The sequence below is a fragment of the Sparus aurata genome, chromosome 13, assembly GCF_900880675.1.
Source record: "Sparus aurata chromosome 13, fSpaAur1.1, whole genome shotgun sequence".
NCBI classification, from domain to species: domain Eukaryota; kingdom Metazoa; phylum Chordata; class Actinopteri; order Spariformes; family Sparidae; genus Sparus; species Sparus aurata.
Genome location: NC_044199.1, coordinates 12,465,652 through 12,480,783, shown reverse-complemented (window position 1 = coordinate 12,480,783; position 15,132 = coordinate 12,465,652). Strand labels below are relative to the sequence as shown.

The following is a 15,132-nucleotide window of genomic DNA, read 5'->3' as shown; positions in this document are numbered from 1 at the left end:
TGACACTTTCTCCAATGAGTCTGTGACTGTTTTTAAAGGCCAAAAACCCACCAACCAAATACATAATCCCATGTAACCTGAGTTGAGCATTTTGTTCATTGATTAGCAGAAAGTGTGGACACAAAACAAACTCTGAAGATGGCAAAAAAACTGGCAAAGTGAGTGCCTGTGACTTCAGCTGAGATATCATGTTTGACAGGCAGATAGATGGACAAGATCCCTGGAGTGGGTCTATGTGTGGATCCCTGTGTGCGTGCGCATGTCACTGTTTTTGTGAGTTTCTGTCTAGTTTTGTGTGTGCGAAAAAAACAGCAGCCTCCTAGAATCCTTTACAGTCGAATTGTTTGTGTTTTCATCACCCAGGTGCGACGTAAAGTGAAGACAGAGGAGAGCCCCCGCCTCCGGCCGAGTGACTTGCGGAATTTCATCACCATGTTTGTGGTCTTTGTGCTGTTTGCCATCTGCTGGGCTCCACTCAACCTGATCGGCCTGGCGGTGGCCATAGATCCGTCCCGCGTGGCCCCCCGTATCCCCGAGTGGCTCTTTGTGGTCAGCTACTTCATGGCCTACTTTAATAGCTGTCTGAATGCCATCATCTATGGCTTACTCAACAGGAATTTCAGGAACGAGTACAAACGCATTGTCACCTCCGTGTGGGTGACTCGGCTTTTTGTGACGGAAACTTCCCGAGCCGCCACGGACGGCAGGAGCATGAGGAGCAAGCAGTCACCGCCTCCTCCGCTCAACAACAACGAGTCAGTCAGAGATCGCACAAACAAAGAATGAAATCTGGAGCCTTGAGCCTGTTCAAATGGTAATTCCTGTTTTTATGTGACATTCAGACAGTTGTGCAGCTAAAGAGTTTCAAGTGACAAATTAAACTGGAATACATGGCTCAGTTTTTTATGTTGGGTGAAAACAATCAGAACAAGGTGCAGTTGAACACAGTAAAGGAGACATATTATGCTCATTTTCAGGTTCCCCATTTTACTGCTAGTAGGTTTACATGCTGTAGTGCTCCAAAGAACACATCCCTTTCCTCATACTTTCCAGTCCTGCAGCACTGTATCCCCCCTCTGTCTGAAACCCTCTGTTTTTAGCTCCTGTCTCTTTAAGGACCCTCTTCCCTATAACCTAGTCTGCTCTGATTGGTCAGCTCACACATGCCTAAGCCAGTACCTTTAACAACTACAGAGCAGCTGTGCTAAAATCAATTCTCACGTGCCAAACTAGCTGCCCAGCAAAACATAAGCAAATGTGTGACACGGTGACAGTGTGAGTGTGATGTCACAAAATCGCAGAATTAAAGGCGGGACTCCTGGCGAGGCGTTTCAGGAGCAGTGTTTTCTGTGGGAGAGAGGAGCCTCTGTTCAGTGCGGACCTTTTTAACTTTCAACATCTCTTAAATGGACACTAACCTTTATAACACAAGACAATAACAAAGAAAGGAAGAAATCGAAAAAAGCACAATAGGTCTCCTTTAATATCAGATGTTTTTAATCATTTTTGGTAAAGTTTTGAAGACTTTTTTAATTAATAATGACTTCTTTAAAGTTTGTCTTTTGATGGATGAACTCCATATATATATATATATATATATATATATATATATATATATTAATATCATATATTAGAGATTTCGTTACACACTGAGAAAACTGAGCCATGCCTTGCAGTTTTATTTCACTCTGACTCAAAAAAACAACAACATCTGAATGGTGTTTCATGAAAAAATATGATATCCTTTAATGTCTGCTGCTGCTGTGGACTCTTCGAACATATTTCACAAAGCTGGGGGAACCACTGGGAAGCATACACCTCTCTTTAGTAACTTCAGAAGCCTCAAATAGTTCAACTCGCCTCAAATCAATGCTAGATTAGTAGAAGAGGAGATAACGTCAGTCTGTCTATCATGTATAATGTCAGTCTGACGGGGTTTTCGACAGTGATGTGGTCAGAATTGCACATTGACCTAGATGGGGCAGTAGCATATACTTCATGCTGCCTGGTCTGACCCTCTTGCACTGCAGAGAACAAGAAACAAAAACTTAGTAATAAAACATAAAAAGTTAGTTCAGGAAATTTAGTCACAAACTATCACCGAACCAATTTTTTTTTCAAGTTTTTTGGAAGGTTCACCACCCAAAAAGTGGTGCATGTGATGTAGCAGGTAGAGGACGCCCACATATCTATTATTGCTGCTGTATCCATCATTCTGAATATCACCTTTACTTCTCAGCTGCTGCAGTTTGGCCATTATATAACTTCACTGCAACACCAATGTACAGGAAAGGTCACTGTGAGAAGATGCCTTTGATATTGTCTTTTATTTGTTTCTTGTTTAAAGCTGATGTTCAAAAACATTAAACTGTGTAGACAACCAATAGATATGAATTCACTAAAGTGTGCCTTACAGGTCTTTGGGAGTACTACTGCATATGTGAAAAAAGGAGAATAAAGCCACGTGGATAAAGTTGGCGTCAGGTTTTGAAAAGCAGTTTCTGTTTTTTCTCTGCGGTCCTTGAATTAAAAAAAAAGTCATTGGACTCTTTCTTGACAGTTTTTAACAACTTATCAAAATGTATACAGAGATATTCCATGCATTCGTCATTTTTTTTAAATGTAGCGCCTACATTACCCACAATGCAATTTAGCCAGTAGTACTCCCCAAGACCTGAAAACACACTTGAATGTGTAAAATTGGTTTAGTTACCGTTTAAGTGGGGTTCCTGTACCGCACTTCAGTATATGCATTTTCCGCTGCTAACTACTCAGTAGTATATTTAGTAGTTGACAATGACAAAATCTCGCCCTGTACCAGCTGCAACACTGCACTGACATACACATTTATACATCAGTTATGCCATATATATAATATCCTGCATGACAAGTAATTTTACTTTTGGTATTTTTATTATATTTTGACGCTGGTGCTTTTGTATTTCTACCTAAAGATCTTAGTAATACATCACTCCACAGTGCAGGTGATAGTGACTGACAGTCACGATTCACACAGCTCCATACTCTGATGTCAACTTTTTAACAAAGTCACTCTGCGATCAGATGTTCAATTTCACCAAACAACCAAGTGCAGCAGCGTGGATGATCCTTTATACACACTTTGCTATGCAAGTCAAAACACAGTGGTTGTCACGATCCAAGACATCCAACATCAGTTGCGTATAAAATTATACCCAGTTAAGACTGGGACAGTCCCTCACCTTAGTACATCCATATTTAAATGACACTTCAAGCCGATTTACTGTAAACGATGCTGCTCTTCAGGCCTCAAAAAAACAAAATGGACTCAGATGTTTGTCCTGCCTTCTATGTCGGAAAAAAACCTTGAGCCCCGACAAAAAGAAAGTGGATAAATAATTGTATTTAGTGAATGCGCAGCAATAAGGAATGGGCACAGGTTCCTCTGCCTCCTCCATCACATGTAGTGCAAGTTTTTTTATTCTTCATTTCGAAAATACTTATGCAAAAGTTTAGCTGTTCATTTCACAGGTAATTAAACTATCTATCTTCATCTTTGTTAATTCAATTTCTACGAAAAAAAGAAGAACTTCATTCACCAGGGACACATTTTGATGCATTCACTGTGGAAAAAAAACGAACAAAAACAAAAAGAGCACATCAAGGGAACTGTTAGGAGTTGTACCGTCACTCAGCCGCAGTTAATCTGACGGAAGAGTGATGTTTATTGCCTCTTAAAGTGAAACGTGTCTCGAAAGATGTGGATTGTTGAGAAGGTACAGCTCATATCTGTATTCTCATCTCAGGGTGCCTACCGAACATTTTGTCGTTGTCCGAAACATGTGCAGTGACTTGGCTGCCATATAAGGGAGTCTGAAGACATTTCAAAGACATATTTTGTAAATTAGTGTTAGTGTGGTTTTTAACTGTGGTATATTGTTATTGGAGATGTATTCAAAATGTGTTTTTTTTGTTTTTTTTTTTTTTTATTAATATATATGAAGCTCGGTAACCCCCCCCACCCCCCAACAGTTTATTATCGGATAATGCTTAACTTAACTTTTCATTAACTTTACAACAGTGTTGCAAAGTGCATCTAAAACAACCTCTTGCTTAATTGGCATGTATATTGCATCACTGCAAATACATTTGCTTCTCAGTGTGGAGTAACAGAATCAGCTTCAGTTGCAAAAATCAAAATATCCAAGACTGGCAAAACTAGTTCCTTCAAAAATAATTTAAGGTTTTGGGGTTATTTTTTTCCCGCATTTTGTGGCACATTTGTGTGTTCTTATACAGGGTAAATTGTGCAAAGCCATAGATCATGAATGGCAACAGATGCAAAGCTCAAAGTCGCACTATAAATATTCATAGGACAAGACAGATGCGAGAGCACTGCAAGCAGAGGAGGAACATTTGGAAGAGAAAAAAATGACATTTGAGCTGCAGAGGAGGATGGAAAACAGAGTTTTTGTGGGAGAGATGGGGAATTTAGATGAATAATGGGAGTGACCACTGTATGCAGTCCTGACAACACAGGGTGAGGAGGTCTTTCACTCACTGGGGAAGCAGGAATGCTGTCCAGGTTGCTGCGGGGAAGGGTGAGCCGAAACATCAAAAGGAAGCTAAAAAAAAAAAGGGTGTAGTTGTTTTTTGGAAAAGGCGATGCTCAAACATCTGGAGAGTGTTTTAGATGCACTGTGAGGGAGGAAAAGACTTCAATCTAAACCAAAGAAAAGGGCATAGCTGAAAGCAGTTAGGTGTACATACACTTTTGTCGAGTTCTCGCTGGGGGGAAATCTTTAAAACGCCTCGGGGTCCTCTGAGGTCTTTTTTTTTCATTCAAAAAGTACTGCCTTACAGTTAATAGAACAGTGTCAAATTTTAAATATTATGGCAAGTGCCATATTTTCTATCAAACACACACCCATTCAGTTTGCCTCCATACTGCTTTGATTTTATGCATTCAGGACAGTCATCAGTAGAAGGTTTGCGCTGCAGCATGGCGTAGAAGTTCACACGCAGGCCTCCGGCAGGAGACTCAAGAAGAAGAAGAAGAACAAATATTATCTTTTTTCTCCTTTGTGCTTATTTCTATACACCCTACAGTGAAGATGATGTAACTATGTTCATTTATGTTCCCCGTGCTTATTGTCTGCACCCTTTATTTGGGCCTTCTCTCTGTGCAAAGAAAATATGACACCTTGCTTGCCAGCTGACAGGGTTCAGTGTTTTTCAACCCACACGTTATTGAAATGCCGTTTTCCGCCACATACAGCACACCCTCACACCTTTTAGTTGTTTAATACCGACCACTCTGCCGCAGTTACTCACTGGGCTTCAACATAGTCCAATTGTTCAGCTCGCCAAATCCTGTGATGAAAAACTGTTTGCAAATCGGACAGGTGGCAGTACTAAAATGTTTCACTGATTTTTTTTTTTTTTTTAAAACTGTGTTTCTCACAGCATAAGTAACTTGTGCTGTGTGTGATTTTTAAGTCAGGAAGAAACAACATTTTAACTTCTGAGTCAAAAAACAGTGAACCTGTGTTGACTCTCATCATCGAGTGTGAGTGGAAGAAGCAACGTATATGCTGTATTTATGGTGTTAATACAACCCTGCCAAAACACACACGCAGCGAAAATAAGCAGTGAAGGTTATCATCGTGTTTTTCTTCGGAAGATGAAAGCTAAGGTTTCTGTGTGCTGCTAATCCTTCAGAGTGCTGTGCTCAATGAGGCGACACACTCTCAAATGTCTGCATTATGCTGGTTGAGTCCCTTTTGCACTCTCCCCGTCGTCTGTGCACAATATCCATGCACGGTTGACATTTTCCGAAAAGAGGCATTCCCTCGTATTTCTCAGTTTCTTGCTTCTTTTTTATTCACTCGCATGTGACCTCTGATTTGGCGAAGAAGTGGCACAAGCCGAGGCAGCCACTTTGCATTTGAAGAGGCCTCCATTCGATAGCTGCTCTAAACACAGCCACTTCAGCAGACCAATTGCAGTTTGTAATTACAGGCCAAAGAACACAGGCTTTTTCAAATTCATAAAAACTTGATGTGTCCAGGACATAATACAATTCTTAAGGGTGGCATTAAGATGTGTTGACATACAGCGATATGCAAATTAAAGCTCCCATATAATGCTCATTTTCAGGTACTTTTATTTTGTGTGTCTACTAAAAAATGTTTACATGCTTTAATGTACAAAAGGCACCTCTATTCACTCTGAATACCCCTACCCGAAAAGCCTAGTCTGCTCTGACTGATCAGCTCTCACAGGCCTGAGCAGGCACGGCCCACCTTGTTTTAACATCAGCTGCGTTTCAACATCAGAGCGTAGACCATATTCTCACGGCGTCCATTTTCCTCCGATGTCACGCTCAGGGTGTAATGGCCAAATTAATTTATGGAAAGGATGACGTCGTTCTTAGCTCTTGCAACTGAAAAGACGATGGACAGTAAAAATTCTGGAGCGACATCGGGCCTTATTTCAAGGTAAACAACAGGTAAACAAAACACTGCATCTGATAACCTGTTAACGTTTGCATTCAGCCACTTTTTTATAGAACCTTTCCATTTTGGCAGTGCCCAGGCTAAAGGAAATAATTCCGAGATGTGCGTTTCAGGTTGAATTCTCTCCTCTCCAGTCAGACATTAGCTGCTGAAATATGGCCCAAAGTCCCTCTGGATTTTCACTTTCCATTGTCCTTGCTGATTCATCAGGAAGTGGCGAAGTGACAACGATTTGTCTGATTCGCTATTTTTATCGGCCACAATTAGTCTAGAGCACATCATCCTTTTAAAAACTGCACTTGAGCTTCCCACCCCGAGTGTGACATCATAGGATAATGGCCTGTCGTGTGAATAAGGTCTATAGCCGAGGTTGGTGACAATCTTACAAAAGGATTTATCTAATACCTAGACCTGCTTTGTGATCAAAAAAGACAGAAATGCCACTTTCTACAGTATGGGACCTTTAAGGCTGTTGCTCATCAAGGCTCTAATTTGATTTTAAATACTACATAGCCTTTCGATCAGTGCAGAAACCTGGCAACCTCCTAAGCAGGTCAAAGAGATCATTTAAAATATTCTCCTCCAGCTCACAATTCAGACTTCACTCACAGTATCTCGTCTCGCATTGGTTTTAAAGGCTGAGGGATGTGGGCACATGATTAAGACGTGGCAACTCCGAAGCCTCGCCACTGTCCGCCTTTATTTTCGTCTGGACACACTCACGACACAGATTTTTTTTTGTTTTTTTTTTTTTCCCGTCACATGTGTCATTAATGGGTTATGCAACAGCACGACTACATCAGCTCACAGCGAAAGACAGAAAAGGGATGCGGCGCTGATCGAATTATGCGCAAGGCACCTGCACTGAGATGGAAAATAAAATGATAAGCCTTGGGAACATAATTGAATGCATTTACAGCGCCCTGTCAGGGGAAATACAACGAACCGACCCCAGAAAAAAAATGTAAAACGCAGTTGGGTATGTATCTTCTATAGTGTTTACAAAAGAGAATCTAGACTTTGAGAACTGTGAAAAAAAAACATCAATGAAACAGCTACTAAAACGTTTGAAAAGCACAAATCCTTTTCACCTGAGAAATATTTACACTCAGCGGCCACTTAATTGGCTGCAGCTCATTAGGCGCAGGGAGGATCTGTTCGCCTGCAGCCTGAATTCATTGAGGCAGGAGTAAAATCCTCGGTTGGGCAAATGTTACGCAAGAATTTCTGTTCATGCTGTAATGTTTTATCAGTTTTTCTGGTTTAAAGAGGCACCAGATTGAACCAGACATTTGAATTTTTACAAAAACGCATTTCAGGCGTTTAGCCGGTTCGACGTCTTGTGTCTTGATAAATGTCTTCTGTCGCGGAGGCTGTGTGAATGTGCATGCTTGTCCGATGTTATTTCCGACCAATGATCATTGACAAAGCTCACTAACAGGTGCAGGCCGGAGACGCCCGGAGGATGGTCTGAGTAACATGAACCAAAGGGAAAATCTGTGGAATGTAATGGAACACTTTCAACACTCAAAAAAGGCTCAGCTGTGATACTGAGTCTCATCAAAATGAACTGTGTGTAAAAAAAAAAATCAAAAAAGATATGCATTATGTGTACAGTTCTGCTGAAACACGATGTTATGGAAAATAAAATTGATATATATATATATATATCGTACTTTGTGATGTTTTCTCATTTATTCAGCATGAACGCAAACAGCATCGAGCTTTGTTGCTCCCTTTTCCATGATTGCGTTTCCGTATTTCATAGCTTAGTAAGTGGTTAAAAGGGTTTCTTAAAAGCACAAATTCACCACAACCAACACGTCTCTCATTGTAGACCAGGGACGCCGGACTTTTAAAAAGGGTATTTTGACTGAAAGTTTCCTGCGGATGCAGTACTTGCTCAAGGCTTGGAATTAGTTTGAATTGGAGCTGGAAAGCTTTTTTTGCCAGCTAGTGTTGCATACTTTGAACTCCCTTATGCCATCAGGCCCTGCTACTTTGCACTTGCAGAGCTTTTCCCCAATGCTTCTTTTATATTCAGCGCCGAGATGGATGGATAGTTTGAAGGGAAGGCACATTGCTGCCCTTAGCTCGGAGAAAATGCTGGGATGTGAATGCAGTAAGAAGCTTGTGAAGTTATAGGGGTACACATTCGGTCACATTAGTCATGTTCTCTTCACTTGTGGAAATATGCAATTTTATTTTTTTTATTCTTGTTTATCCATCAAGGTCACACTTTACTTCAGAGTACACTAATGAGACATAATAAGCAGTACTTTGTATCACTTAAGGCTAAAAATGGCATTTCTTCATTAAAAGTAAAAAAAGAAGAAAACAAAGGTTAAAAACACAGTTATATATAAGTGAACAATTAATTTTGTTTGTTTATCGCCTAATAAGGAACTACCGGTAATTACACTTATCAAATCTTGGTATGTCACATGTTATTAGTTTACTGTACTGCTATACTTTTTAATTAAAGCATAAGTTCACCCAAAAATTTAAATTCAGTTATTATCCAGGTCATAGTATTTGTATGGTGCTGTATCATAGGCAACTGGACTTGTTTCACCTCTTATCCAAGAGGCTTCAGAGGGGAGTTAGACTTTTACACTCTGTGTGGGAGTGTCCTTACCAAGTCCTTAAAGACACGTGTGAGCTCTGAGTTTCAGAGTCGTTAGGGCCACTTGTGGGTTGTTGACTCAACCGGCCTTCATGTGGGTTGCTAGCTGTTGAGCTGTCTGGTGAGGGAACTCAGTACAGCATTGTAGGTGGGTGTCATAGGCCACCTCCTCTGCTCAAAGACAGTTGTTCCAGTTTGACAAAAATGGGTTATTTTACTCCTCTTTCAAACCATCTGTCTTCTCTGGCCAAAATGTTTACATTGTTGTCTTGAAAGTAATGATTTTTCCCCTTCAGGTGTAAGTGGACAGCAGAGTCTTGACCTGTGGAGTTGGCCCTCCTGTGTTGTCCCATTTGTTTATGTAGAAAAATCCATCTATGTCAAACTGGAATGGCCGTCTTTGAGAGGTGGCCTATGACATTACTTATCACCCACCTACAATGCAGTACTGAGTTCTATCCCCAGACAGCTTAACAACCATTCACACCTGGGCCCACCGAGGCCTAGCAACCCACATGAAGGCCGGTTGAATCAACAACCCATGACAACTTGACTCTGTAAGGACACTCCCACACATAGTTTAAAAGCCTGCAGCTCCCCTCCAGTTAGTCAGAACTGAAGATGCCTCTTGGATGAGAGGGGAAACACCTTCAACGAACTGAAACATGTCCAGTTGCCTATAATCTGCACAGTGGGTAGTAGATAATGACGGAATTTTCACTTTGCGGTGAAATTCTCCTTTAATCAGTCTTGGCATTGTAAATTGTAAAACAATTATTATCCCATTATTAGCCCATAACAAGTCAAGCCGCTCCTTATACAGCTGTCACATAATACAAATCTTTATTATTCTTCAAACGCTCCACAGAGTGTAGAAATAAGGCACTCAGAGAAGTAAACGCAGATTAGATTTTAGCAGACAGCAGGACATGGAAAAGTGGCTGGAGGTGATCCAGCACCGGAGGCAAGGATTATGATTAAGAAAGGGGGGATGTGGTTAGTAGAAATTACTGCTTGCTCATGGTGAATAATTGCAGGGGGTGATATCCAGATGGTGGTCTTGACTCATCCCTCTACAATAAAACCCAATGCACACATCACCGCTGTCATAAGATGTTAGAGGAGATGCACAATCAGTCGCTTCGAGGGAACAACTTCAACAAGTAACACAGCGTGTAATATCTTCCCATGAAACACTTTTTTTTTTTTTCATTTCTGAGGTGCTAACACATCCAACGAGGGTTTTTGCAAGCGTAGATCTCACTCTTAACCCCATTGGTATATATTAAATCTGCGCACTTTTCATTAGAAGACAGCCTCTTCAACCACGCTACAATATGCTGCCACAGATGAGGAGGTCAGCTGGTGTCAAAGTGATTAATAAGGCTTCCAAGTCTGATTATTTTGTTCTGCAGTTTCATTACGTCCATTCTTCACTTAAATATCACAGTGTAATTATACCCCCACTCGTAAAAAAAAAGAAGCCGCAATATCTGGTCAAACCATGGAAGGGAATGTCACAAGTCCAAAGGATCAACCAACTGTTGATGCCCACATTTCGAGGCGACGACTCTGTCTCCCAGTAGCCGTGTACGTTTTTATTTCAAGGGCTTAACTGACAGATAATAATCCTGATGGACATGTTCATTCATGTGAGAGAGGACTTTAATTGCACCTAATTCATGGATTAACAAACATAATCCATACGTTAGATTGACTGTTTTAATCTGTGTATTAATTTCACTCGCTAACAATATGATAGCTTTTAATTCCTCTGAGATTTTCTGGGCACTCTTTAATGAAATGACATGGATTCATTTCAGGAACATTAATTATGTGGTAACTACTGTGTGGATCTTTATTTACAAAGTTTGAATTACTTTTAATTGACGGTTTCTAATGAATATATTTGTAGTTTGCACTACACCGTGATGGAGAGGAAATGCCCAAATTCAAAAAAATTTGAAGCCACGTGCTATGAACTGTTCTGCCCTTTTGCCACATGGACCTCTTCACATTTAAAACAGAGATACCGTGCCGGACACTTCCCCGTGGAGAAGGACTCGGCAGGCTTTTAGAGACAAATGGGATCAAATGACTCATGCCATTTTTTAAATTTTGTATTACATTTATGTGGCAACTTGTTCTCCGTGTCAAACTGTATCCTGCTATTATTTAGAATTTTCTATGATAAAGTGAAAGCAAGAAATTACTCTTTGCATGCTTATGACACCTTGAGGAAGACCTTGATCTGTCTCACATGGATCTAAACTATGTCTCTTTTGTCGGTCCCTTAATATCCAGCTTTCCCGTTCTATTACCTAGTTAGTTTGGAAAAATGATCCGATTCTACGCTTTGTGACGGCCTCAGATTGTTGCAGCTCTTCATAGCACTGACTCCATGTTTTTCTGCCTGGCTGCACAATTCCACCGAATGGAAGTACATTCATTTTCCCCTAAGTTTTCGTCTGACACAGTTGATATCTTTGGAAAAGATCCAACAGTGAGTCAGAGATTTCTTTTCTTTCTTTTTATTATTTGTATCATTATTTTTTGGGGGCATTTTTGCCCTTACTTGATAGTGACGGATGAAGAGGCAGCAAATGGGGAGAGAGAGAGTTATAACACGCACAAAAGTCTTCTCTGTCTTGAATCAAACCGCTGACGGTGTCTGCTATGTGGCTCATCACACAGTCCTCGTCACAACTCATCACATACAGCAGCTCCATCAGTGGCCGTAAGCTACAAACTTTGTAGCTTCTCCCACCCCTCTCGCCTGGCGTCATTTTTGTAAGAGAATTGCTCTGCGGTCACGTTAGCAATAATACATAGGCAACGTCTGGTTAGACCCTCAAAATAAAACTTGCCGACGAACACTTAATGTCACTATTTGGTTAGGTTTGGCCGCAAAAACATTCAGTTAGGTTCTGGAGAAAATCATACTTTGTGTTAAAATAACTACGTTCAGTTACCTGATTTACCCAACTTAAGTTAGGTAAGTTGGATCATGTTACATAATTTGACATGTGTCAAGTTACTCACGCTCCTTATACTCCTTCACTATTGGGGCACTTTTTGAAGTGACGTTTGAGGGATACCCTTTAAAGTGTAACTCAAAAGAGCAGGGCTAATGTCCAGGCCGCTGCATCTGACACATTGAAGAGTAAGAACAGGCTTGGCGTGCATCGAAAACATTCCCACCTCAGTCAACAGATTAAAGTTTCGATCTTTCAAAAGTATCATATCCACATTTCTACGACACATGTCCCATCATTTTCATAGGAATGAATGGTGGAGGCATGACAGCTGGGCAAAATGGCTGCCAAGCAACAGACTGCTGTTCAAGACGATGTTTCAACATTTTTAAGCGCCAAACCACTGGATATATCTCAGCGGCCACAAAACCGGATAAAATCTCAACCTGGCGTCAGGAGGATCTGCAGCTGATTTTGAGGTGAAATAACCTGGTGGAGCGTTTTTTGTGCTTTAACCTAACCAGACCATAATCACAGCGCTGTCACAACATAAAATTGTGTTTATGTTGTGACAGCGTGTTAAAATGTTTTTTTTTCCCTCCACAGAAATCAGTCTGAAAGCTGCATTTTAGACAATCCTCTCCTACTGAAATCAAAACATTTTCCAAGAGCCAGACTTGCTTCACAGGCACGGCCAACTGAAAAAAACATGTCCAACGCTATTGACTCTGAACCGGCTTATCCATATTACAGCTTTTGTCCTGCTGCCAACCGGCTCGTCTTCTGCTGCTCAAGAATGGCAATCACCATCCCGCCACCTCTCCGCTTTAGACACCCTCAGATACTGTAGTTTGCAGCTGGTTGAAGAACACTGACTAGGAGACGGCCGACTGAAGGCCGAAGACTGTCGACAGCAGCAGAGAGCTCCCATGTTGCCCCTATGGTTGTCATGACAACATACACTCCAGACACAAAATCAACAGCCCTAAACAAACTGAGCCTGTAAAGCCGCCAGCCTGCTGTGCACCTCGACATCTGGATATCCGGCGGCGGGTGCTACAATTTTAATTTTTTCTTGCATAATACTCACAGTCAGTCGTCTCAGCTGCCATCCAGTATCAACTTCATAACTGCTGCTGAAATCTATCTCAATTGGTCAAGCTTTCACATCATGGACAATCTTCTATAAAGATTGATATGCCCTGTGAGTACCCCAGGCTAATGTTCTACCCCACTCTCCGCTTCACCTCACAGACTATCAGTGGGAAGAGAATCGCCTGCAACCTACTACCATTTTGGGCTACATAATGTCCTTATCAATATAATTCCAAGTATGAAATAGCCATTCTTCTAATCTTTCTCATACCCTGAGCCACCCAATTATATACTGTCCTTGATGCATTTCTGTTCTGTTTTTTTTTTTTTTTTTTTTTTTTTATGGAACCCTTAATCTAACTAATGAAGACTAGTGCATGTGACATGTTTCTTGACTTAAAAGTGCAATATGTAATAATTTTAGTAAAAAAAAACAAAACTAAAATTACGAACAGAATGCAAAGAAATAAAAGTTTTTACGCCATGTCAAAGTACTACTGAAATGTTCCCGTCCTGTCTTGTCCTGTCTCATAATGCCACTCTGAACTCCCAGTCCGGACAGCTAACTGCTGCTAACTGTAGCTGCCATTAGTTAGTTAAATCAGTTCACCCCTCAGCCAGCAGTAACTAAGATAACATGCTCAGTATGAATTTAAAAAGTGGCCAATTGTTACATACTGCACCTTGAATTCAAGGCAGTGGTGTAGAAATATGGAAGATTTTGCTTATAAATAACCTTTTCTCCTTTTCAAGCTCGCTCCCCTGTCTAACCAGGCACCATGGTTGTTGGTGTACACGTTTTCTTTTCTGTGTCTGTTTCCTGCAGGTGCACCATGTCCCGCTTACGGTCCACTGACAAGCAGGTCAGGTGAAATGGGAGTTCTAAATTGTAGGTGTGATTGTGAGTGTGAATGTGTGTGTCAAGTGTGTTCGTGACAGACTTAAAACCAAGTGCACAATGGCTGAGAGGTGGGTACAACCACGTCCAATCGAGATAGGCGTCGTCAGCCCTGTGTGGCCCTGAACAGGAGGAGGACAAGTGGTTTAGAAAAGTACATGAATAGGTTCTTCTGCTGTGTCTGAAAAACAGGAAAAGGCATGTCTCCAATTAGTGTCCAAATGTTTTATCAAAAAACTAATTGTACCGTATGTACACAATACACAGAGAGTAAAATCGCTCTTTAAATACCTACGATGCGCGATTACACATTCCGTGCCTCTCGCTCAACGAGGTGACTCACTCCTCAAAATGTTGTCCCCCAGATTAATTTCTTCTCTGCCCACATGCTGCTTTGTTTCTGGGATTTCCAGCATCACTGCCTCTGCTTCCCATCCACTGCCAAATGAAAATTTGCCTCCTCCGGAATCACTTTGCACCCCCTCTCCCCTCATAGACCTCTTCTCCACCCCTAAATTCTACTCTGTACATGATTCAGTCTACACATCTATACATCGTCTAGCATTATGGCTCTGATGTAAGCCCATTCTATTACTATAACAGCTAAAAAGCAAATATTAACTTTAATGTGCAGCTGAAAGTAGTGACTGTGAATTAACTGTGAAACAACTCACCATCTATAATAGTGTAGCTCCATTTCATTCATCACTATAAGCAACTGTGTGATACTATGTCCTAAAATTTGGACTGGACTGCTATTATTCAATGATGCCTAGGCTTTTCATGGTTATATGCAAATGTATTACCCTAAAAGTGCTGATGTATGATGTACTTATCCATAATCTGTGTATCACCTCCAGTAGAAGGCAGTCAGCAGCCAAATGCATTTTATAAACTAAGAAGAAAAGGCCCACCAAAATAAAAAAATATATTTAAAAAAGCATCAGTCATTAGACTATCTGTCACTGGTGTGCGATGGCCCTGAGGTCAGAACACAACAATGTTTCAGAAAACACAACATTTCAGAAAAGCACAACATAT

General features: G+C 40.9%; 1 protein-coding gene across 1 annotated transcript in view; it reads left to right on the top strand.

Moving 5' to 3' along the window:
* The window catches only part of mtnr1bb (melatonin receptor 1Bb), a 39,185-nt gene extending 37,890 nt beyond the window's left edge, over positions 1-1,295 (top strand). The window contains exon 4 of the mRNA XM_030438717.1: positions 364-1,295. Within this exon, the coding sequence (XP_030294577.1) occupies positions 364-786 (423 nt within the window). The 3' untranslated portion in view covers positions 787-1,295. The remainder of the gene's footprint in view (positions 1-363) is intronic.
* Positions 1,296-15,132: the final 13,837 nt, after the last annotated feature.